Below are 26,155 nucleotides of genomic sequence, written 5' to 3' on the forward strand. Positions count from 1 at the left end.
GGTAATATAACAAAGATCTGTATTTAAGTTTTGTCTATCTGGAAAAGGCATATGACAAGTTGCGAAGAGAGAAGCTATTCAATACGCTACAGTTATATAGTGTCAATGGGGCATTATATCAAGCAATACTTAGTCTTTATTTGAGTTGTAAGTCAGCAGTCAGAATTGAAGGAAGTACAGAATGATGATTTAATGTTAAATCTGGTGTGAGACAAGGATGTACATTATCTCCTCTGTTATTCATTATCTATATGGATCACATTATGAAGGAAACTGGTATTAAACATGATATCAAAATTGGAGATGTTAATATCAGCTCTTTGCTTTATGCAGATGATGTTATACTTCTAAATAAATCCGCTATGAGTCTGCAAGATTCTCTGACTAAATTGAATAACTGTTGTAATAGATATGGTATGAACGTCAGCAATAAAAAGACAAAGACAATGAAAATAGGCGGAATCATTGAAAATGTCAACTGTGTTGTGAATGGAGAACCTGTGGAACAAGTAAAACATTTCAGCTACTTAGGTACGATTTTTACTGAAGATGGTAAATTAAATATAGAAATAGACAACAGAATCAGGAAAGCTGGTATGGTGGTAAGTCAACTGAAATGAATATTCATATGGAATAAGAGAGAAATTAGTCGAAACACTAAATTAGCTGTATACAATACAGTGTTCAAACCAGTTTTAACTTATGGATCTGAGAGCTGGGTCAGAAGTAAAACACTTGACCAAAGACTAGAGACAGCTGATATGAGAGTCCTGAGAAAGATTATAGGGGTGAACAGATGGCATAAATGGCAATATCATATTAAAAACGAGGATATTAGGAAAGAACTTGACATTGTCAGCAGTCAGGATTCAGGAATGATTTAGCAGAGCTAATCTCAGGTGGTATGGTCACTTAAACAGAATGGACGAAGAAAGATTAGCAAAACAAGTGTTCTCTGCAGGTTGGCAGGAAAACGACCCAGAGGAAGACCAAGATATAAGTGGATTGATACGGTACAAAGTGCCTTAGATGATAGAAATATAAGATCTGATAATGTTGGAGTCTTGACAAGTAACAGACTGATTTGGAGGAAAATTGTAGATAGGAAGTTAGTAATGATGTAATTTTTTTCATGTAGTACTATCATATCCTGTACACCCCTTGAGGGTACATGGCAGGAATTTGATGATGATGATGGTGTTTGAAAACTCATCTCTTAGTGGGGTGTAATGGAATATTAAATAGCTTAATTTAAGAGGTTGGGTTACACTGTACATTACATTCCCTGAGGGTATATATATATATCAGGAATTTGTTTATGGGTTACATGTGAGATATCGTGGGATACGAACCTGTGTGCAAGCTAGATTTAGGAGTTTTCTTTTGAAGTTGAGAGTTTATCTGGTTGGAGTGTGTGTGTGAGTGAGGGCAGAAAAGTAAAAATATACATCCAGAAGACAGTGTTTAAACCAATTTTAACTTATGGAGAATTGAGTTAAATATAAAACATTTGATCAAAGATGGGAGATCTCATATTTGAAAGTCCTGAGGAAAATTAAGAGAGTGAACAGATGGCATCAATTGCAATTTCATGTTAAAAATGAGGATATTAGGAAAGAACTTGATATTTTTAGGATTCTGAAATGTGTTAGCAGAGTTAATCGCATATGATATAGCATAATGAGAGAGGAAAGGTAAGCAAAATAAGTGTTCTTTGCCATTATAGCAGGAAAAAGACCTAGAGAAAGTGCCTTAGAAGACAGAAATATAAGACCCGATAATGTTGGAGTCCTTACAGATAAGATTAATTTGGAGGAAAATTTCAACAGGTAGTTAGTTGATGTAACTTTGTTGCATAAGTACTATCATAATATGCTGTATACCACCTAAGAGTACATGTCAGAAATTTGAGGATGACAATATGATTGAGAAAATTATATCTGTAAGACAAGAATTTATCTAACAGTCCTATTTTCCAACAAAGCTGAAGTACAGCCCCCCCCCCCCCTTTCAATAGTGAGTTTCTGACATACCAAGACCCATTCTTCAAACTTCTTCCCATAACTCTTCAACTTGTCCCTCTTCTTTTTAGCAAAATCTATAACAAGCAGCTCCCATTTACAGAAATAAATATTTCGAAGCAATTACATTTTTATTTATGAAAAGTGTATATATATTTTTCTTTATATTATATAATTCCTTGTCAATCAAAAAATATATCATCGTGAAATTCTAAGCATTGTATGCTACTTCTCTAACTAATATTTATGTTTATTTATAAATTATGTTTGATTCAGACTTTCACTTAATGCATTGTTTTTCTGTATCACATTGAATGAGGAGTTACATAATTACATAGTATATGTAATAACTATATCGCACCTTCAGCATAATATCTCACGTTCGATGGCCTACCACAGTTGTAACATTACAAAAACCTGTTAATGCTCTGATAAGGTGGTTAATCTGCATGCTAGGTCTGTCAATTGCATAATTCTCTGGTTTGTTTGTTTGCAAGATGAAAGACCTGAGTTTCCAGGAGGGAAGACTAACTCACCTTCAGCTGCAGTTTTTAGACAAGATTCAAACCACTACAGAGGTACTAAGGGGACTGCAACTATCAGCTTGGTCTATGGACCTGCCGAACATTTTGTACCTATGTGTTGAATACCATGCACGCACACACACACACATCTCAAAAATTGATGTCCAACTCAACACCAGTATGAGAATTTTGACAGGAAGAATCAAACCAATCCCAGTACACCAGCTATAAGCAATATTGAGCCACCACACCTATGCAGGAAGCACTTCCTTCAAAGAGAATATAAAAAAATTATGACCCCCCCCCATTCACATTAATCTGGAAGTGGATTGTAGGGGACTGCAACTATCAGCTTGGACATGACAGATCATCTGGCTTTGATCTCCCTTCTTGCGCCTGGAAACTTAACCACCTTCGAACCGGACAAAGCAAAAGTGTGGCATGCTTGCACTCAAGCGTCAATTCAAACAAAGTAATGTGGGTCATTGCTTGGAGCATCAATTCAAATAATGACCCATTACGTATGAATGCAGCTTATAAGCCTTCCCTGGCAGCCCATCAGATCTACTTAGCATATCAAGTAAGGCAGCTCAGTGGATGATGAATTTGTGTAATAGTTTACACTCTTATATTTTATATATTGTTCTGTTCTGTAAGATTGTTTTTAATTTTAATTAAACCTGCTCTGTACCCATATAATAAATAAAACATAATAAATTTTTCTCTAAATCTAGAGTAATTTAATAATAAGGTGAGACACCTTGGCAACTCATACAGGTAAATATGACTTCTCCATTGCTCCCACCTTAGTATCACCACCTCTGGGTCTGGTTCCCACTGACGAGACCTTAATAAAGGTCGAAACCGGTCTGGGTAGTGGCCATTCCCTTAATGTATAGCATTTACATGTCCGCAAGGAGATGTGCCTTGCATTATGGGAAATGCTAAGACAAGTAGTAATGAGAGCTTGGTTCACCTTTACTACGAGTTGCCTCAGTCCTGAAGATACTTCAGATGCAAACTTTGTTTACTTACACTTGGATAAAGGATTCAACTAAATTTATTACAGTCTAACTAAGTGGGAAAAAAAAAAGAAAACTTCCAAGAAATCCCAGTGTTCCCAGCTGAAGGGCATCATCATACTGAGCAACATAGGTTCCATATATTAAACTTGACAAATTGCATTTTTGTTTTAATCCATATTTTATCCAAAAATAAGAGTGAAAAAATAAAAGTTTGCACATGACTAGACCTTGTCTTTTTATATCGAATTATGCACAGTACAATCTGTTCTCAGGAGTAAGTCATATTTTGCATAACAAACTTTTGTTTGCTAACACCTGGATAAAATAAGGATGGAAACAAAAATACAATTTCTTGTCAAGCATAATATAATGCTCACTCTTCTTCAATGCTTGTTGATATTAAATATTTTTTAAAAAAATGCTGGGTTATATGGATTTTCAGTTAACTTAATCCAAGATAGATCAATTGGGGGGTGACATTTTTCAGATTATAATGGCAAGAATAAAAATTACCTCTGATTGTGAGTGCAATAAGTAATAGCTGTGTACATGTATAGAATACAGTTCATACATGAATAGTAAACTAGAGAAGCTAGAAGAAAATTTTTTAAAGATCACTACTCACACCTCTGCATCTGTTTGTTATATTCAGACATGTTATCTGGCCTTATGCTCCTTAAAAATCTGATATAATCATCACTATGGTATTTTGTCATTTCTTCTTGGGTGGCTTTATGTGGCCGCTATTGAAAATATTCAATTTTATAAATATTTAAGTATACAGAATATAAATATTAAAAAGAATGGTAAAACAGAACTCAAAAAATAATTTTTTTTATTGCAAGAGGGAGGCTCAAAAGCCACAAAAGGGTTTAAAAATATGAACTTTTTTGATTATTAATTTTTCAAATTAATTTGAGAAATTAATCATGGAAAAGTTCATTGTTGTCAACAACAACCAAAATGGTGTAATTTTGCAATTATCTGCAATTAATGCCATCACATACTCCAGATCTGATGGCTCCCAACTTCTTCCTAGGTTACCTGAAGGAAGGGGTATATGTAAAAGCCCCAGACAATTCAACAACTGAAAGAGAACATTCGTACAGAAATTAGGATGATGCAGCCAGAAAGATTAACAGCTGTCATGGAACATGCCAGAGAAATGGCACATCTTTGAAGTCAAAAATGGAAGATATTTACGTGATATGGTTTTTCATTAACTAATAACAAAAAATCTCCAGGTTTTGTATTTCATTATAACAAAAAAGAATAAAAATAATAAAATAAAATTTAATCATTTATTTATTAATAAATAAATAAATTATTAAATGTCTACACTTATTCATGACTTATGGGTCACTGTGTATAATTTTAGATTACTAAACAAGGCTACATTTAAGAAGTCCAACTCACTGATCTTGAAAAGTTATACACCATATTAAAAGTCATAAAGAAAATAAAATCAGATGACATGAGCTTTAAAAAGTACCCTTATTTGATACCAATCAAAATTTTTTAATACATCAAATATCCCACAAGGAATCTGAATAATTAAATATACACAGAAACAGCGAATACTTAAATTTTTGTGTTTAGATAGCAATCTCAATAAATGCATCAATAATTTCATGATAAAAGTTTAATGGAGTGAAACAGCACTTACAAAATGATTAAAAGAAGTATTTAATGCTTCCAATATTTTTTCTCAATTACAGAGACATCAGAAATTACTAGTAATATGGAGTACAAAATGAGACTTGTAACACACATAAAGGCAATACAAAACTAACTGAAACACGTGAAAGACTACAGTCCTAATTAGGTGGGGTGTCCTCTATGGATAGCAATCAGAGGCCTAGGAAGTAAACTGCGGTCTCCAAGAATTAGTGTTTCCCAAATTTTGGGAAGTTTTATGCAACTGTATTTATTGAAATTAGGCTGATTTTTAAGAGCAGCAGCAGATTCTAAAAACCATCTTTCTCTTCTAAATTTACTGTGATGGAGCATGATGGTCTCTTTCCAATTGATTCTGTGAGCTGTGTCCAAAGCATGGTCTACAAGGCCAGATTGACCATAGTCATGACTGCAGACATATTTTTTATGTTTTCCATTCAGATGGTAGCTGATCTTTCTGTTCGTCCATTGTACGCAAACTTCCAGGAAAGGAATTCTATATGCACCTGGAACTGAGAGGGGAGGGAATTTGTCTTTAATGAAGGAGTGAATAAGATTAAAGGAAAACCTCACTTAACACGAATTTGATATGAGCGATAATCAGTTAGCGCGATTGAGTGAAATGATACAATTTCCCTGTTTAAGAGAGTGATTAATCAGTTAACGCAATTTTTTTAAGTTATGCAAAATTCTTTGTCACCAATCTGCAACGAGTGGTGGCATTTGTCAATATGTAACCAACAAAAATTGCCAGTAATGGAAATCAAATAAGAAGGTTGGGGTGACCAAAACTCTTTTCGAAGAGTAGTTCAGCTGTTATTTTTTGGTTGCAGATTACTGCAATAAAAATCTTACCTTTAAAGCCCTTTTGTTATTGGATAATGCTCACGGACATCCTAGGGGACTTGACGAACTTAATGAAAATGTGAAGATTGTTTTATTTGCCCCAAAATATATCATTTTTTTCACTTCAGCCAATGGACCAAGGGGTCATATCATCATTTAAAGCATACTACCTTTGTAGAACCTTTGTCCAGGCCCTTGAAGCAACGAGTAAAGAGAATGCAATTTCTTTATCTGAGTTTTCATATTTTGGAAAAAAATATGATATCAAGCAAGCAGTAGAAAATATTTATTTAGCATGGGAAGAAGTCATTGGCAACAATATGAGAGCCGTGTGGCAGAAGGTCTTACCTCACTGTGCAAATGATTTCACTGGTTTTAATAACCCAGTTGACAATATTATTGAAGAAATCAGCATAATTGGAAAAGAACTTGGATTTAATGAACTGGATAATGAAAATGTGAGAAACTTGCTCGATTCCCATTCAGAACAGCTAAGCAAGAATGATCTCCTTCAACTAGAAGAACAGCGCACATTTGAAGAAGAAAGAGTGCGAACAAGAAGAGAATATTAAGATTAAGAAGCTAAGTGCAAAAGAACATGAGCTAGTTTTCAATCACATTGAGCATACTAAGAAAATTTTGTTTGATACTGATCCTGATATGGAACGAAGCTTCTAAGTCTGCCGAAATCTTGATAAAGCAATCACCAGCTACTGCAAATTGCATGACAAGATGAAAAAGTCGAGAGCACTATTCAAACATCTTTACTTAATTTTTTTTGTAAAAAAAAAAAATAGCTCAAACCAAATATTCTAACATTAAATAAAAATTTAAGCAATCAATTTTTATTAACAATGATGATTTTATCCTCCAATATAGCTTTATAATATTTTTTTTTTTCAAATTTATGTTAACTGATAGATGAATTATAATTATTCCTATTGTTCATTGTATTTGCTTAACACAATTTCACTTAGAGCAAATTAATTGATGGATTAATTAATCGCATTAAGCGAGGTTTTCCTGTAGCTAGTTTTAAGTGGGCTTGAAAGTGGTACAAAGATTTTGGATATTTTTTCTTATATGCCTCAGACATAGAGGATGGTGATAACCCTACTAATATCTTGGATTGGTGGAATGACTGATAATTTTTTTGATATGGTGGGAACTGTAACCATTAGAAAAGTGTGGATTACGTGATTGAGTGCTGATGCAAGAAAGGTCTCATTGGAACAAATGTTTTAGGTTATTATTATTATTATTATTACGGGTATCTCCATGGAGTCAGTAGACTCATCGCGGGAGACCCAAGCTAGCAAAACAATATCTGTCATATCTCTTCTTGAATTCATTTACAGATGAAGAGCTCACAACAAAGTCAGGCAATGAATTCCACTCATTCACCACCCTCCAGGCAAAAAACCTTGTTCTGACACCTTTGTTAACCACACTCTTCTTTAATTTCCAGAGATGACCTCTTGTTCTTCCATCACTATCACACAGCTGAAACATTTCCCCTGCATCAATCCTATAAAAACCTTTTAGTAATTTGAATGTTTCTATCATATCCCCTCTTCTTCGCCTATCAACCAATCTCTGCAATCCACAAGCTCTCAATCTATCAATGTAGGGAGCATTTTTTATATCACTCACCAACTTGGTCACTCTTCTCTGAACCCTCTCCACAGCCTCCTCATCTCCAAGGAATCCAGGTGACCAGACCTGAGCACAGTAATCCAAATGTGGAAGTATCAATGCTTTATAAAGGGGAATAATAACCTCTTTATCTCTGGATGTCAGTGTGTTCCTCAACAACCAAGTAATCCTATGTGCAATCTTGGACACCTTAGCAATGTGTCCTCTGAACTTCATCTCCTTATCTACCAATACCCCTAAGTCCCTAGCCTCATCAATCTCTTGGAGTACCTTTCCATCGATGTAGTACACAGCTGGTAATCTTTTAATCCCAAAATGCAAGACTTTACACTTTTCCACATTGAACTGACATCCATTTTCTTTTGCCCATTTTACCAGCTTATTTAAATCCTCCTGCAAACTTTCAACATCAGCTTGATTTTTTATTGCACTACACAACTTTGCATCATCAGCAAACAACTGAATATCTCCCTTTAAGCCGTTTCCTATATCATTTATATACAAATTAAACAACATTGGCCCAAGCACAGAGCCCTGAGGCACACCACTGGTCACCTGCCTCATTCTGGACTCGGCTCCTCCATACACCACCTTATGGTATCTCTCCCTGAGCCATTCTCCTATCCATATCACCAATTTAATATCCATTCCCATCTGCTCCAATTTGCGTAACAGTGTTCTATGGGGTATCCTGTCAAAAGCCTTAGCAAAATCCAGAAGTACCACTGTGTAGCCAGTTCCTTTGTCCAACTCTGATGTTATTCTATTATGGATAGTTAATAGATTGCTAAGGCAGGATCTACCTTTAACAAAACCATGTTGGCCTCTATAGAGTATCATATCCTGATCCACCCATTCTTGAATTTTGTCTTTAACCAACTTTTCCAATACTTTTACCACTACTCCTGAGATGGTGATTGGTCTGTAATTCAATACTGCAGTTTTAGAGCCACCCTTATGCAAAGGAACCACTTTGCCTAACTTCCACTCCCTAGGGACCATACCAGAGTTCAAACAAATTAAATATCCAGGTAAGAGGGGTTGACAATTCATTTGCACATTCACGCAACACCCGAGCTGATATTCCATCTAAGCCTACCGCAGTGTTTGCATTTAAGTTTCGCAATATATTTAATACCTCTGATTCTTTAGCTTCAATTCTCACATTAGGTATTGCTATAGGTATAGAGATATCCTCACTTGGGTGATAGACTTTTGAGAAGTGATCACTCAGTAACTCGACTATTACATCTGATTTTGTCACCTCAATACCATCAGCACCCACTAAGGTTATCCTTACGAAGTCATTCTTCCTCTTACTTGCCACATAGCGGAAGAACTCTTTGGGATTACCCTTGATCTCTTTGGCTAAGGTCTTCTCATAATCTGATTTAGCTTTTCTTACTATGCTGGTAACCTTCCTAGCTTGAGCCTTGTACTGCTCATGGGTGTCCTGATCGCCCTTCTCCTTGTAAATTCTCCATAACATTTTCTTTTTTTGTAGTTCAAGCTTGATACTACTGCTCATCCATCTAATGCCTGCCTTGTTTGACCTCCTGACCATGGGGCCACAATCTGATATTGCTTTCCTCAGATACCCGCTGATTTTATCCCAAGCACTGCTAACATCTTTCCCTTGCAATATGTTCTGCCATGGGATGGCTGCAAGCTCACTCCGAAGCTTGTTATAATTGCCTAACCTGTAGTTTCGTACATACCCCTTCTTAATAGAAAAATCCACAGATTTTGCAACCTCCCAAGTCAATACCACATGATCGCTTTCACCAACTGGAGGTAACGAGGTCACCTTACTTAAGCATATAACCTCTGAACCAATAACCAGGTCCAACACTCTCACACCACGTGTCCCTTCAGTTACGTGCTGTTTCAAGTAATTATCTCGTAGCAGATGTATGAACTCCATTTCCTTTTTGCTACGTGATATTTCCTCCTTCCAATTGATATCACCATAATTAAAATCCCCCATAATAATCACTAAGCCTTCACTCATTGCACTAAGTTGCTGATGCATGAATTCAATATCTCCCCCTGTACTCCCTGGCCTATAGCGGCATCCAACTGTATATTTGGTTGCGTTGGTCACTATTTCGCACCAGACTGCCTCAAATGAACTCTCATTCACATGTCTATCATCATGATATACTACTTTCTTTGGCTGCAACACATCAGCTATCATCAACAGTACTCCTCCTCCTGTTCTATCTTCTCTATCCTCCCTGAAAATACTGTACCCATCACATTCAATTCCAGTGACCACATCTTCTGCTGACAGCCAAGTTTCACTAATGCCTACAACTTTTGGTGAGATTTCACTGACTAATGCCAAAAATTCTTCTCTCTTATTTCTAATGCTTCTAGCATTGGTATACAAAAATTGCAGATTCCCTCTAGATCTTGTACCAGCTTTAGAACTGATATATAAGTCACTAACTACCGTAGTCCTATGCCGATTTTTTCCCCCTCTTTTCTGCAATTTATTCTGCCTATAAGGATCAATAAATACACAATCAGTGCTAAAGTTTCTCTCTCTTACACTCAACCTTTTCAATATTAGTTTCCCTGCCCAATAACTTCAACCTGTTCAGAAAACAATAACTTCTTCAATCTCTTATGTCCTTCCATGTTAAGATGCAGTCCATCTCTAGCATACAACTGCCTTTTTCCTTCAAACACACTCCAAACATCAACAAACTCCAGACCTCTTTTTCTGCACATTCTTGCAATCATATCATTCATTATCATTGCTCGTCTACTTAACTCGTAATTGTCAAAACGAGGCAGCACACACACTATTCTCCCATTGACACTTTTCCTCTTCACAATATCTAATAATGTTCTTAAATCTTTTCCTACCCGATTTATACTACCTCTCAGGTCATTCGTACCCACCATAACTATCATCTTGTCTGTTTCATGCCCTCTCTTTATTGCTAAAGCCACTCTTTCTATTGTACCATCAGCCAAGCACTCCTCATGCATACCACTCTCCATACCCTTAATCATAGAATCACCATATATTTTACCACTATTAACTTCATTCAAGTTCACACTCATGGACTCATTCTCTACACTATTCAGCATGACTCTCCCAGCTTCATTACTCAACTCTCTATTACTTACCCCCCCACTCTCACTACATCTCATTTCTTCTTGGCTACTTGTGGTTTTATTATGTTGACTCCCAATCACTCCCATACTATTTATTACTGAATCATTCACCAAAGACTCACCCATATGTAATCCTGTTCTAGTTACTTCAGCTAAAGTAATCTCTATAGTCCTAATTTCTCTGTTTAACACATTAAACTCAGCTTTAACTTCCAGTATCTCCTTACCGATCACTTCCACTTCCTTTTGGTAAGTTCTATTGGTAAGTGTTATGACACCATATTATTGAGAGGAGGGCAGATGAAAAAGTTTGTGAATGTATCGGCATGTGTAAGTGGGTTTCCTATATGTTGAAAAGCACAGGTTACCATTAGGTATGCAAGTGACCAAGGTGTCTAAGGAAGGCCAGACTGCTATTAGTTTCCTTTTCTATACTAAATTGGATTCTAGGGTGATGAAGGCTATTGAAGTGACATGGAAAAGTATCTAATGTGTCTGGACCATGAGACCAAATAGAAAATACATCATCGACATATCTCAACCAAATATAAGGTTTGAGATAGGCTGAGTCAAGAGCTTGTTTTTTTAAAATCTTCCATAAAAAAATCTGCAAGGAGGGTGAGATCCTATCTATCTGTTTATAAATTTTGTTCTTCCAATAGAAATAACCAGAATGGACAGCAAAGGAAAAGGTCAATGATATCAAGGGGGGGGGCTTTTTTTTTTTTTTTTTTTTTTTGTAATAAAGTGTCATTTAAAGGAACGTTAATGAACAATAAGGTGATGTCAAAACTCACTAGGATATCAGTATCATTAACAATTATATTTTGAATGGAACTTTTAAAATAGAAATAATTTTTTATGTATGATGTGATATGACTAGTAGGGGAGGGGGGGTGAAAGATTTTGCTAACTGTTTGGATAATTTATAGCAGGGCGAATCAGTGGTATCCACAATGGGTCATGGGGGAAATTTGGGTTTATGTATCATGGGCAAGCCTATATCTGGGGGGGGGGGGGGGGGAGCAACCAAAGGGTTTGAGTTTTTTGTGATATCAGACCACGAAGAAACTTTTTTTGAGTAGACTTTTTAGTTTCTTGATTTGTGATTTTGTAGGATCATAACAACTTACTTTTTGTAGGATCATGAGACCTAATATACCAAATACATGTTAGAAAAATAAACAGCCATTTCTGAAAGCTTCCATGAGAATAATTCATTTTAAACAGATAAACAAGGAATGTAATTTATTTAATAACAGTAGGGTTATAAACCTTAGTTTGTTTCATTAAATGTTATTAACTTCATCAGAATTATAACTAAGCTAAGAGAGCAAATTAAATGTATAATATATAGCACTGAATAAATTCATTTTTTTAACCCCCATGAAAGGTCAAAAACCTATAGCCCAACTAGTACTGAAAGTAGGCTTAGGGTTACATAATATGAATTCCCTAATCCAGATACCAGTACTTTTTTCAAGCTACTTCAAACTGCCAGTATGCAAGATGGTGGTCTCACACTGAGCAATGATATTCATCTACACCTAAAGACACAAGCATCTATGCCTGCATTCAAATTCACAGTTCACTAGTTGGTGAGTGAGTATGCTTTTCAAAACCTTGTGGATAACATCAATTTAAAACAAAAAATAACAGCAAAGTGAGGAGGGGTAAGCTTGTAGTACAGGTGCTAGTGAAGAATACTGCTATAAATGAATTTCAAGCCAAAAAAAAAAAAAACCCAAAAAAGAATGTTCAGTACTGTCTGTTTAAGAACATTTTGAAATCATGGGTATTAAATTCTATGCATAACCCTATTTGTAAGAGCATGGCTTACCAAATATCTCTAAGAACAGATTATAAAATATAACATGAAATTACAATTACACATTTCTTATTAGGGATCATAATACAGATTAAATGATGGGTCGCTCAAGAACTACTCAAAAATTAAACAAAAACTAATCAACTTTTAATTTCATATATCTTATTAAAACTGCAGTGCACCAAAATGAATACAGCATATCTCAATTATCAGACACATCTTTTCACAAGAATAAAGAATACTAATTTTATTATTGCAGATATTTTGGCCAGAAACTAATGGACCACACTAGGCAAAGCCAGATTTTTCAGGTTTACTGTAGTCATCTTTCAAATGAATTCTGTTTGTCCAAAGTACAAGCAGGGCAATCACTCATGAACCTCCTAAATACCAGGAAAGAAGGGGGGGGGGGGGGATCTCTTGTAGAGATAACCAAGAGGAGATTTTGTTCATGGGGAAGAACATATGGACTAAATTGTATCTTTTCAGGATCTTTGCAATTGCTTCTGTGATGCCCATAATGTATGGAATTGGGACTCACCATATAGGTGCAAACTGTCCAGGGTGCTGTTGGAAGTTTTTACTTGGCTTAATCCTTTATCCAAGTGTAAGCAAACAAACAAAGTTTGTGCAAACTATTTTCATATTTAAGCAAACTATTTTCAGGACTGGAGCAACTCATATATAGAAGCAAATAACTTTGCATCACTTGCCTTAGTATCCCATAATGCAAAGACATGTCCTTGCAAACATGTATAATGCTATGTGCTATGGGAAGGGTCACTATCCAGACCAGTTTCGATGTCACATCTTATTATTAAAATACTCTGGATTAGAGATAGTTGTTGGAAGTTTTTCCTTGGATAAACTTGCTTACACTTGGATAAAGGATTAAACCAAGTAAACTTATTGGTATCTTTAATTTATAGCATAACAAAGTTATGCTATAAATTATACAAACTATTGCCCTATCTCACTCAGTGCTATATAAAGTAATGGAGAGAACCATCAATTCACAACTCCTACACTAACTCAAAAATATCCAGCTAATAAACAACCACCAGTATGGATTCTGTCGGGCCAATCAACAGGAGATCTGTTCGCATATATCACCCATCTCCAATGCTTTCCACTGGGTCTCGCATGAAGGCTTACTAAACAAACTCCAATCATTTGGCCTATCTCAGGACTTCTGCAGTTGTAATGCTATTTTTCTGTCTGGATGCACATTATGTGATGGTAGATGGTTCATTATCCTTTCACCATTCAACTAATTCTGGTTCCACAAGATTCTGTTCTCTCACAACTCTCTTATTTCTATACATCAATGACCTACTTCAGTTGACCTCCAACCTGATACACAGCTTTACAGATGACAGCACATTGCACTCCTCCCTTTCATTTGATAAACCTCACCCTATAGAACATCAACCACCACTGCTCTCAATCTGATCTCTAAGCCATCCTCCAATGGGGTTCAGTTAACCTCATCAATTTTAATGCTAGTAAAACCCAGTTCTGTCTTATTTCTCACAAAAAAGAACCATTTTCCCCCCATTATTATTTTTGATAACACTAAATTCCCGACATGAGATTTCTCTTCTTGGAATCACCTTGACATCAAGCCTCTCTTGGCATAAACACATCATAATCATTGCATCCTCAGCTTCTAAAAAACTAGGGTTTCTCTTTCACTCAAGACATTACTTCACCTCTGAACAGCTGTTAATATCTCCAAGAAAGCATTCAGAAATATGTACTCTTTCTCAGCCCATATCCAAGCCTCAAAGACAAATTGCCAAGGAGTGTGCTGGGTGTTGGTTTAGGTTCTGTTACCTTTAAACAAGTTTAGGGAGACAGGTAGCTTTTCTTCTGACAGAAAAGGTAAATGCGGCAAAAAAGGAAACTACGCTTATTCAAGATCATTTATTAGTTAGGAAAAGCAAAATGAATCCAAGATTGTCTGCTGTAGACTTAAATAGAGACTTGGCAGCTAGTGGGATTAATATTTCTGACATGACAGTCTGCTGAAGATTGTTGGAAGCAGGGAGAACTGCAAAAGAACAAAAAAGAAACACCTGCTGATGAAGGCTATGCAGAAAAAGAGGCTCAGTAGTCAAAAGTGTACAAAGATTGCACTGTAGAGAAGTGAAAAAAGGTCATATTCTTAGATGAGAGCCATTTTTTTGTCCAAGGAGAGCGAGTATCCTATGTTCGTAAATCAGTGGCTGAGAAGACTTCTCTTGTCCACCTTCAACAAGCTCTAAACACCTAGCTAAAAATAAGTACTGGGGTTGTTTTACACATCACAGTCCAGGATCATTTGTGCCTGTTGAGGGTATGATGAAAAGTGATCAATATATAAAAATATTGGAGAAAATAGTGGTCCCACAAACCCAGAAAGACGAAGAACTCATCTTTCAACAAGATCTTGCTCCATGCCACACTTCAAAAAAAGTGAAAGAGTTCCTCACAATCAAAACATCCAATTACTTCAGTGGCCAGATAACTCTCCTGACATTAACCCAATAAAAAATTTGTGGGCCATAGTGCAAAAGACTTGGAAAATTAAATTGTGATACAAAGGATAACTTAATACAATCCATTATAAAAGTATGGTTTTGAGATGCAGAAATAAGAAAAATGTGTTCTACATCAGTAGAATCCATGCCTAAGTGAATTAATGAACTTATTAGGAACAGAGGAGCACAGATAAATTATTAGGTAAAGTTGGAGTTTAATTTTTGCTTATTTTCTTAATAAATTAAAATTTTTCATTAAAATGCGAGTGTTCGGATTAATTTGTTTGCTACTGTAGTTATACCAGAAGAGTGAAATTTTGCATTAGCTATTCTGTTATTAAAATTAAGTATACATTCATCAAAATGTTTAACTGAATTATCTCCTTGAAACAAAGGAACACTTAAATTTCTAAATGCATAATCCAAGGTTTCAGTAATACATGAACTGTTATCACTATGAATTTTTGTAGTCTTTATATCTAACACAAGATTTCCTTTTATACTTTTTAATCTGTTTAATTCTTCTCTTATTGAAGTGTTTCCCAACATGGGGCGTATATGCCCCACAGGGAACAATTTGAATATTTTGGGGGACAATTAGAAAATGATGTTGCATTCGTCACCTCATCACCAATATACTCAAAAAATCACTATTGTTGGCGATAAATTATCGATGATACAATCCTGACTTTCCAAGAAAAAAAAAAAGCTGTACATGACTTACTACTGAAAAAAAGAAATCATCTTGATATCGCAAACCATGTGGTTTTGTAATTGAAACTGACTAAATTAGTATCTCAAATAAAAACTCTTTGCAGCAGACATCAAGCTCAAGGATCATATTAATTTGAATTTTATTTTCCCGAGTTGAGTTCGATTTGTTTCATAATATACAAAGTGTAATATAAAATTTATATTCATTGAAGAAAGTCAAATTAAAAACAGTTTTAACTATGTTCCTTTTTTATTTGAAGTACCTATTTGTATTATACTTTTTCAGAACTTAATTGACTATTATGCTAGAGGGGGCATCAAAATCTTTGAGGTGTTGCGGTGGGACATGACCCAAATAAGGTTGGGAAACACTGTCTTATTGTATTGATAATCTTTTTTGCTATTATTTTCTAAATATTCTGTAACATCAACATATTCATTTTCATTATCTATTCTAAAAGTTCTTAATCTAGTAATGAGAAATTGCTAATACCTCTGATAATAAAGAATATGTTAATGAAGACATTAGTCTTATCTTCATTAACAGATTCTTTATTATCAGAGGTATTAGCAATTTCTCATGACTATTAGGTATTGCTATAACATCATTAGGTTCAAATATATCACAGAATTCACAAAATTGCTTAGCAAATTTTAGCCACATTGTGAATATCATATATTAATTTTGTTAATTCTTCTTTCTAAGTTTTGAATATTCTTTTAAATCAAATCTGTAATAATAAAAACATAAAATTAGTAAACACTATGTACAAAAGGCAAATTTTTAAAAATTATGTTAAGCAGAGCAGTATTTACAAATAAACAGAATTCATAAACAAATGTTTGTATAAATTAATTCTTTGTAAAAAGTAAAAAACTTCATGCAAACTGTCTAAATCTGACTATTAAATTATTTAAGGAATTTACAATGTATACTGGAATATTAATTAAAAGAAACTTTAATAAATACTTCCTATATTTCGGCAAAGTCACATTGCCATCTTCAATGGGAACATATAACTATGACACGTGCATGCAGGCACTACAAAAAGCAAATGAGGCAGAAGAGAGAAACTACTGTTGTTCCTAGAGTCCTAATGGTGCCCCCTAGCAGGCTATATTGGATTGTCTTACTGTTGGGCTGATGTTCTCGTGATGCAAGCTTCCAAAATTTGGGGCAGTCTCATGCACCCAAATTTGTTGAGGTTTGGAAAGTTTTTTTTTAGAGCTGAGGCTGATTCTATGAACAATCTTTCATATTTAAACTTGCTGAGATGTATTAGGAAGTTTAAATATGTGCTATTTAAACTTTTGTTGGAGATCTAAACAGCAAAATAGAAAATTAATCCCACCAGGCATATAGGAACATGTTGGGGAAATTTGGAGTAAAAAAGGGTAAACATAATAATAGTAATGAGTATTTCTGAATTTGGACTCTGGACACAGACTAGTCATTACTCTATTCCAAAATAAAAATTTGCATAAGTTCACATGAAGAGAAAACACAAGAAATAAGAAAAGCCTAATCGACTACGTCATCGGTGATAGTGATATCATCAAGATGGTTCAAGATACAAACGTGCACGGACAATTTGTAATTGAAAGTGACCATTAAACAGTACTGAGCAGGATAAAAATGGATACCAAACTGAAAAGAACAATATATAAGAAAGTTTTAAAAATAATTAAAAGTTCGTCATCAAATTCCAGACATGTACCATCAAAGGGTGTACAGAATATGATAGTACTACATGAAAGCCTTACATCATTATTAACTTCCTATTTACAATTTTCCTCCAAATCAATCGGTTATCTGTCATGACTCCATCATTATTAGATCTTATATTTCTGCCCGTTCTATGGTACTATTTACTCTATCAATCCACCTATATATTGGTCTTCCTCTGGGTCTTTTTCCTGCCAACCTGGAAAAGGACACTTGTTTTGTTAATCTTTTCTCTCCCATTCTGTTTAAGTGACCACACCAATTGAGATTAGCTCTGCTAACACATTCCTAGATGCTAACAATGTCAAGTTCTTTCCTAATATCCTCATTTTTAATATGATATTAACATTGATGCCATCTGTTCACGTCCCTAATCTTCCTCAGGACTCACATGTCTGCAGTCTCCAGTCTTTGGTAAGTGTTTTATTTCTAACCCAGCTCTCAGATTCATAAGTTAAAATTGATTTGAACACTGTCTTGTATACAGTGGTATCTCTTTAATCCGAACCCTCCAATAATCCAAACTGCAGTTTGAAAGAAAAAAGTTTTATTTATTATTATTTTGTGTGCTATTATTTTTAATTAATAATTATTATTTAACTATTATTATTTATTTTATTATTATTACAGTACAATATTTTTTTCCATACTGTCGATTACACAGTTATACTGGAAGCCTATTTTTATTTATTGTGTGTTCATGTTTGCTTTTTTATACTGTACTGTATTGTCGGCATGAATCACAAATATACACAAAAAGAGGAAATTCAAAACGTGCATAATTTGGTTAAAAATATAAATCCAGATGTTATGGAATGGATTACAGGTAGAACTGAATGCGAATTCGAAATCAAATCAGATGCTGAAATTATAAATATGACGCTACAGAATGAATTAGAAGACGATGAAGAATTCCAAGAAAAAAAAGTAAAACATGAAGAGGCAATTGACAGTTTTAATATATGTATAGAATATGTTAAGCAGAATGATATGCCATTCCACAAAATTTTGTTGTTAATGCATACAATAACACTATGGGTGGAGTCGATAGGTGCGATCAGTAGCTATCATTCTGCTCTGTAATGAGGAAACAGCATAAAAATATTACAAAAAAGTGTTTGGACATATATTGGATTTTGTTATTTGGTACAGTTTCCTCCTGCACAAAAAGAAATGTTTGTCTATCATAACATATCTAGATTACAGAATAGAAATCGCGTAAGCATTGCAACATGCACATGCGCCTTCTTCAGCAAGCAGGAAAGCAGGCAATCCTTCGAGACCTCTGAGGTTGAACGCTGCTAACTCCAACCATTATCCCGAGAATCTGCCAGGGCTAATAAAAAAAACCTCAACGCAAATGCCATGTATACAAAAAAAAAAAAAAAAAAAAAAAAAAAAAAAAAAAAAAAAACAATATCTCAGAAGAGAGACAACAATCTGGTGCCCTGAATGTAAAACTGTTTTCTGTGTTTAACCTTGCTTTAGGGTATTCCATTAGGGTTTGGCCCCACCATAGGCACGGGGGGGGGGGGGGGGGGGGGACGACCTTTCGAGACTTCAAAATTCGAGTCATCAGAATTCAAGGAGAACTGGCCTACCAGTCCGTAACTTGGGGAGTTGGGCACCGTAGGCTTCGGGGGGGGGGTTCAAGTAAAACACTTGACCAAAGACTAGAGACCACAGATATGAGAGTCCTGAGAAAGATTATAGGCGTGAACAGATGGCATCAATGGCAATATCATATTAAAAACGAGGATATTATGAAAGAACTTGACATTGTCAGCATCCAGGAATGCGTTAGCAGAGCTAATCTCAGGTGGTATGGTCACTTAAACAGAATGAGCGAAGAAAGATTAGCAAAACAAGTGTTCTCTGCCAGGTTGGCAGCAAAACGACCCAGAAGAAGACAAAGATATAGGTGGATTGATACGGTACAAAGTGCCTTAGACGATAGAAATATAAGATCTGATAATGTTGGAGTCTTGAAAAGTAACAGACTGATTTGGAGGAAAATTATAGATAGGAAATTAATAATGATGTAATTTTTTTCATGTAGTACTATCATATCCTGTACACCCCTTGAGGGTACATGGCAGGAATTTGATGATGATGATGATGATAATATTTGACAATATTTTAAATGTAAACAAACATTTGAAAATTCGCGAGAAAGAATCTATATTGTCAGTAAAGTGAAGGAAATTAACTATTGTTAAAGTATATTATTACAAAGGCTGATCTGTGGTCATTTCATGATTGATTATTTATTTGGCAAATGAAAAACTTCTATTTTTGGAAGGAGGCACAATAAATAAATTGTGCAGTAAAAAAAAGGTTAAATATATTATTACAGTGAAGAATATTCCAAGTAACTCAAAAGTCGCTCGACCACAGTTCATCTGATAATGGCTCTAAAATCACCGTTAAGGGATTAACAGCAGAGGAGGGTAAAAGATAGAATGCCGATGAAGTTTTGATCCATGAAAAATTCTGAGGTTATCTTGCTATTTCATCCACCTCAGCTGGTAGGAGGGTTTCCTGCTAGCGGGACATCCTTTCCCCATCCTTGGAATGGCTGGACCTAGGAACCGTCTTCGAAACGACACCAGAACAAGTCAGAAACAGAGAGCCAGAGCCAAAAGCCTAAAAGCCAGGAGCAGAGCACCCGCCTCCTTTTTATTCTCCCTTGACAGCCTTGGAACTTCTTTAGATTGAGTTCCCAAGATGTTATACCAAGGGTACCTTCCCCCCTATAAAATTGCTGAGTCATGGTGGGAAAATCCCGTAACTCACTGACCTTTGCACCTGGCGATAGCCTCGGGTCTACATTCTAATTCTGTCTGGGCAATCTCTTCGTTTGTACAATGAAATAATTGACAGTCAAATAATTTAGCAATTTATTACCAGATTACATATTGGTGGTTAAATAACTTAACAATTCATTCTAATATTCTAAAAGATTACATAAAACACTTATGAAAAATTGTTAATTTAACTACAAGTATTTTTTATTGACTTTCTTTCTCAAGTAAAATTGGTATATAAGAATTTTATACAAAATTCTTTCTATACAAGATTTTACAATGAGTGTTGAATGTTTTTTACCACTCTGCTGTCATCGATTGTTTCATTTAGTAATTTTTCAAAGTAATTGCTCCATATACATCAAGGATATCTTTTTCTTCAGTTTTCATGCTACCCTTACCATCTTTAATTCCTTTTACGGCACTCTTTCCTCAATTTCTGAGCTTATTCAACAACCTCCAGAATATCTTGCCACATTCTTGATATTTATTTATTCAAGCAATATGTAGTCTTTACTTGAGTTGTAAGTCAGCAGTTAGAATTGAAGGAAGTACAGGAAGATGGTTTAATGTTAAATCTGGTGTCAGACAAGGATGTACATTATCCCCTCTGTTATTCATTATCTATATGGATTACATTATGAGGGAATGTGGCATTAAACCTGATATCAAAACTGGATATGTAATCTCAGCTCTTTGCTTTATGCAGATGATGTTATACTTTTAAAAAAATCCAGTACAAGTCCGCAAGATTCCCTAACTAATTTGAATAACTGTTGTAATAAATTTGGTATGAAAATCAGCAATAACAAGATGATGAAATTATGCAGAAACATTGAAAATATCAACTGCATTGTGAATAAAGAACTCATAGAACAAGTAAAACACAAGTAAAAGCTACTTAGGCACAATTTTTAGTGAAGATGATAAATTAGATATGGAAATAGACAACCAAATCAACAAAGCTTGTATGGTAGAAGGAAGTTAAATGTATAAATTTATATGGATAAGAGAAAAATTAGTCAAAACACTAAATTAGCTGTATACAAGACTGTGTTCAAACCAGTTTTAGCTTATGGATCTGAGAGCTGGGTCAGAAGTAAAACACTTGACCAAAGACTAGAGAATGCAGATATGAGTCCTGAGAAAGATTAGGGGCATGAACAGACGGCATCAATGTTAATATCATATTGAAAACGAGGATATTAGGAAAGAAATTGACATTGTTAGCATCCAAAAATGCATTAGCAGAGCTAATCTCAGGTGTTATGGTCACTTAAACAGAATGGAAGATGAACAATTAACAAAACAAGTGTTCTCTACTAGGTTGGCAGGAAAAAGTCCCAAATGAAGACCAAGATATAGGTGAATTGATACAGTAAAAAGTGCCTTAGAAGAAGCCAGAAAAATAGATTCTAATGTTTGTGTCTTCACAGATAACAGATTGATTTGGAGGAAAATTAATGATAGGAAGTCAGTAATGATATAAGTTTTACATGTAGTACTATCATAATATCCTGTACACCCCTTGAGTGTACATGTCAGGAATTTGATGATGATGATGAGATGAGTGGAGTTATAATTTCAATATTAATAAATGTAAGATGTTACACTTTGGGGTTCAGTGATATATATATATATACTGTAGCGGTGGAGCTATCCTTCAGGAAGTGGATAATATTTTGGATCTTGGGGTGATTTAGTCAGTGAACTAAAGTTCCGAGGGGTATATAACACTCCACATCTTATTGCTCTGACAATAAAAAGTAATGTAAGGATAAGGAGTTACTGGTATCTGCATATAAGGCATTGATCCAATCACACTTGGACTACTGTGGTCAAATTTGAATCAATGTGGAAACACTAGAAAGGACCAAAGATGAATGACCAAAGTAATATCAGGACTATGGAGTGTTGATTATGCAGAGTGGTTGAGGTAATGTTAATTCCAGTGTTTGGTGGATAAGAGGAAAAAAGAAGATATGATAGAAACCTTCAATTTAGTTAAGGGATTTCACAAAATTAAAACAGAAGGAATCATAAAAAGTGGACTTTAAGATGAAAAAAAATGAGAGGGCCATGCCTGGAATATGTATAAAGATGTGGTGAAGAAGGTGAGGAGTAGATTTTTTTATGTGGAAAGACGTTGGTGAGCAGAGTGAACTGCTAGAGTGCATTATGAATGAAGAGTGTAAATAACTTCCAAGTTCATTATGATAGATATGTTGCTGGTTGAGTGGACCTCCCACAATGAATCTATTGGTTCCATGTAGATTACTGTAATAATAATAAGTGTAGGACTGTCAGTTAACAAAGTGCAAAAGTTGGTTATCACTGTGATAAACATAAAAATATACTGAAATAAGTGATAGTCTATATTCCTTAAAGGTCAACCTCCATACTAGCAAGCTCAATACTGTTAGCTGAAGCTCATTTTAATTAATAAGCAAAATAATGTTATTTTATGTAATAATGTAATGTTAATGCTGAGATTAACAAATGGATAAATACATCTAATAATTTCTTTTAATTAATGCTAAAGGGAGATATTGCCCAGTGACAGCAAGAAAGTCAACTTCCACATGTTCCCTTCAACTTATATTAGATACCTTTATATAGAATGAGATTCTGTTTCAGTAGAAGCTATATAAATGAGAACACTTACATATATTTCCATCTTTCGATACAGTCCATAATTTAGAATCAGATTGTGTGTCATACGAATACGATGTGGTTTCATTGGATGTCCTTGTCCATAATAGTAATTCCCAATATCTCCTGAAATAAAACAAACATAACTTTAATACAATTATTAATTGTAGTTATTTTTTTTACATATTTTACCCATCCAGCATGTATGCAAATGCACAGTTAAGTGGTATCAAAGAAACAATTGCCGGCCTGGTTGGCCGAGTGGATAACGTATCCACTCTCCAGCCTAAAGGCTGTGGGTTCGAATCCCACCATTGGCATGGATGTTTGTGATTCTCTGTGGAAATACCAGTGGTGGTCAGCAGTAGATGCCGTTGGTGTAGTTTGGATCAGTTGGTGATTGAATGGTGGAGACGGAGTTGTAAAGTAGGTGCCCTCCCATGATGAGTCCTTGGACACCCTGGAGGTGTCAAATAATAAAATATATATATATAAACAGTTTGTACAGTCTAGAATAGTAAAGAAAGAGAATTCCAATCTGTATATATGCCTGTTCAGCACAATGCAGTGCAAGTCAAAAGAAGCATTTCATAGCAGTCAAAAACAGGAGCATCACTATCAACCATCCTAAACAATATATCTAATAACAAGTAAGCCATAAAACTGTCGTAATCAGAAAAAAAAAAGTTGAATAAGACAGCGAATCGTGTCGATGCATATGCGTTCATGTGCAGTGCAAATGCTGCCTCTCACAAGGCTAATATATCAAAGAACTGCAAACACTAGGTTCTTGCACTGCATTCTAAACTGCTTTTCCAACATTTTTTTTTCTCCAGAAGGTGTATATATATATATATATATATATATATAGCATGCCGTTAAGAATCAACACCAACTTGCTGCTTGCTATATAACAGCATACCTTGATATATCACCAAAATTTATTCCAGTGAAACATATACAGAAACAACCTAAGGCACTTGAGAACTTTTTTTTTTGTTTCATATGCGAATCTCCAGAATGTATAGCAGACACTAGTGGCATGGGTGAGCAAGAAGTCAGGAGAAAGAAACAACTTTCTTTTCTTTAAGAGCTGGATGATATAGTCTGCTGCGAACTCCAGGAGTGGCCTGCAATAATAATAAACACCATTTTTAGAATCTACAGCTACTCCCCAAAATCAACCTAATCTAAATAAAATAAATATAAACAACAATATAAGATGATGGTACAACATGACAGAATTTCGTGCCAGCAGGGGGTCGCCCGGCTAAACAAGATCCCCATTGTTTTTGTCAGGTACTGATAAGTTTTTGGAGAGTCAAAAGTCATATGCGGATTTTAGAGTGCATGGGGGTTGGCGGCCTTAACCTCTGCATTGTTCAAGGATCAACGGTATATATATTTCTCAACTGTTACTGAAGTTTTTTGAGAAAATAATTTTCCCACTGAAAGGTTATTGAAGGAAGATAAAATTTGGTATAAGAGAATTTCAGTAAATAAAAAACATGCATAACTTGATAATGGCTAATTATTAGGATATAATGGAATTGACATTTTGCATAAACTCTGCAAGAGTCTCCATAGCTCAGTCAGTATAGATGAAGTCCTTTGGTCAGAAAGATTTGTTCTGGGTTTGATTCCTGTTAGTGACATGAGGAACCTTAATCTGGTCTCTTTCAATGAAAGGTGAGTTAGCCAGTCTCATACAGAGGTAGGGGGTTTTTCACAAAGAAACTTGGGTTTTTCATCCCACAGAACACACATGGACTACAGTCATCAATACTACCCTTATGGGGACCCAGTTGCATTAATTAGCTGTAAAAGTCTTGGTAGGTAGTGGGACTCAACCCGTCCTAGGATAAGATAGATGAGTAGATATGATGATGATAAACTAAGCAACAAAATTTGGGAAACAGCAGAATGGCTTGAAAACTTGGACAGATCTATATTTATGTCACAACACAAAAAAAGGGAGCACCAGTTACTGCAACAAATATAGAACTATTTCATTGTTCACTCACACACAAGAATTAGAGATAGATGTTAGAAGTTTTCCACTTGGTTTCTAACATCTACATCATGTATAATGCTATGCAAGAAGGGCCACTACTCAGACTGGTTTCGACCTTAATTGCGGTCTCATCAGTGGGAGCCAGACCCAGAAGTTATACCAAGGTTGAAGTAATACAAAAGTCATATTTCTATGCACAAGTAGCCAAAAGGTGTCATACATTATTAAAATACTATGGATTAGAGATAGATGTTGAAATTTTTTCCACTTCGTTATATTATAAATTAAAGATGCCAAGAAATGATGATATCCTTTATTCTTTATGGATAAAGGATATGAGTGATGCCCTAGCTGACATGAAATTCTGTCATGTACCATCATTTTACATTGTGGTTTAAGCCAATAAATATACAATCTGGTCAGCTAAATCCCAAACTGCCAGCCCATCCTCATTCATTCAGTATCCAGGTTACTGAAGTTTCTGGGTAGAATAATTTTTATGCCAAAGACTATGGAAGGAAGCTGAAATTTAGTATAAGAGAATTTCAGTGAATAACAAACATGCATAACTTGATAATACAAAAGTTTTACTTTTAAACGGCCCCAAAAAAATGTAAATTAAATGGCTAACTCTTGAGTCACCCTTGCACATCAAGACTGGTGGCAACAACATCCAAGGTTGCTAATATGAGTTATCATTTCGGTAGAGATTAAAATGCTACCACAAAGGACCATTGTTCAGGATTTTTCTTTCTCTAACATACATATATTTAATCAAGAAAAACAGTAATTTCTTAATTTCTTAAGAAGGATTACAATAAAATACCATTAATGCATTATACCAAAGTTGGTGATCTTTCTACAGACCAGATGGAATTGCAACATAGACCTGATCTATATTCTCCCCAAGACCTTTTCAATGGGCAAACTGCTCATCTAATTAATGTTGTGAATTGACATAGCTAAATAATGAGCAAGAATAGAAAAATTATTTAAGACATTTTTTATTTAATA

General features: G+C 35.0%; 1 protein-coding gene across 2 annotated transcripts in view; it reads right to left on the reverse strand.

The window, feature by feature from the left end:
• The window catches only part of HDAC1 (histone deacetylase 1), a 229,221-nt gene that overhangs the window by 181,216 nt on the left and 21,850 nt on the right, over positions 1 to 26,155 (reverse strand). For both annotated transcript variants that reach the window (XM_090395692.1, XM_090395694.1), the window contains exons 2-3: positions 23,141 to 23,253; positions 4,196 to 4,313 (exon numbers count right to left, since the gene is read on the reverse strand). In XM_090395692.1, the coding sequence (XP_090251818.1) occupies positions 4,196 to 4,313; positions 23,141 to 23,253 (231 nt within the window). The remainder of the gene's footprint in view (positions 1 to 4,195; positions 4,314 to 23,140; positions 23,254 to 26,155) is intronic.

Source organism: Typopeltis vanoorti, chromosome 7 (genome assembly GCF_054136105.1).
Source record: "Typopeltis vanoorti isolate ZY-2024b chromosome 7, IOZ_Tvanoo_1.0, whole genome shotgun sequence".
NCBI classification, from domain to species: Eukaryota; Metazoa; Arthropoda; class Arachnida; order Uropygi; family Thelyphonidae; genus Typopeltis; species Typopeltis vanoorti.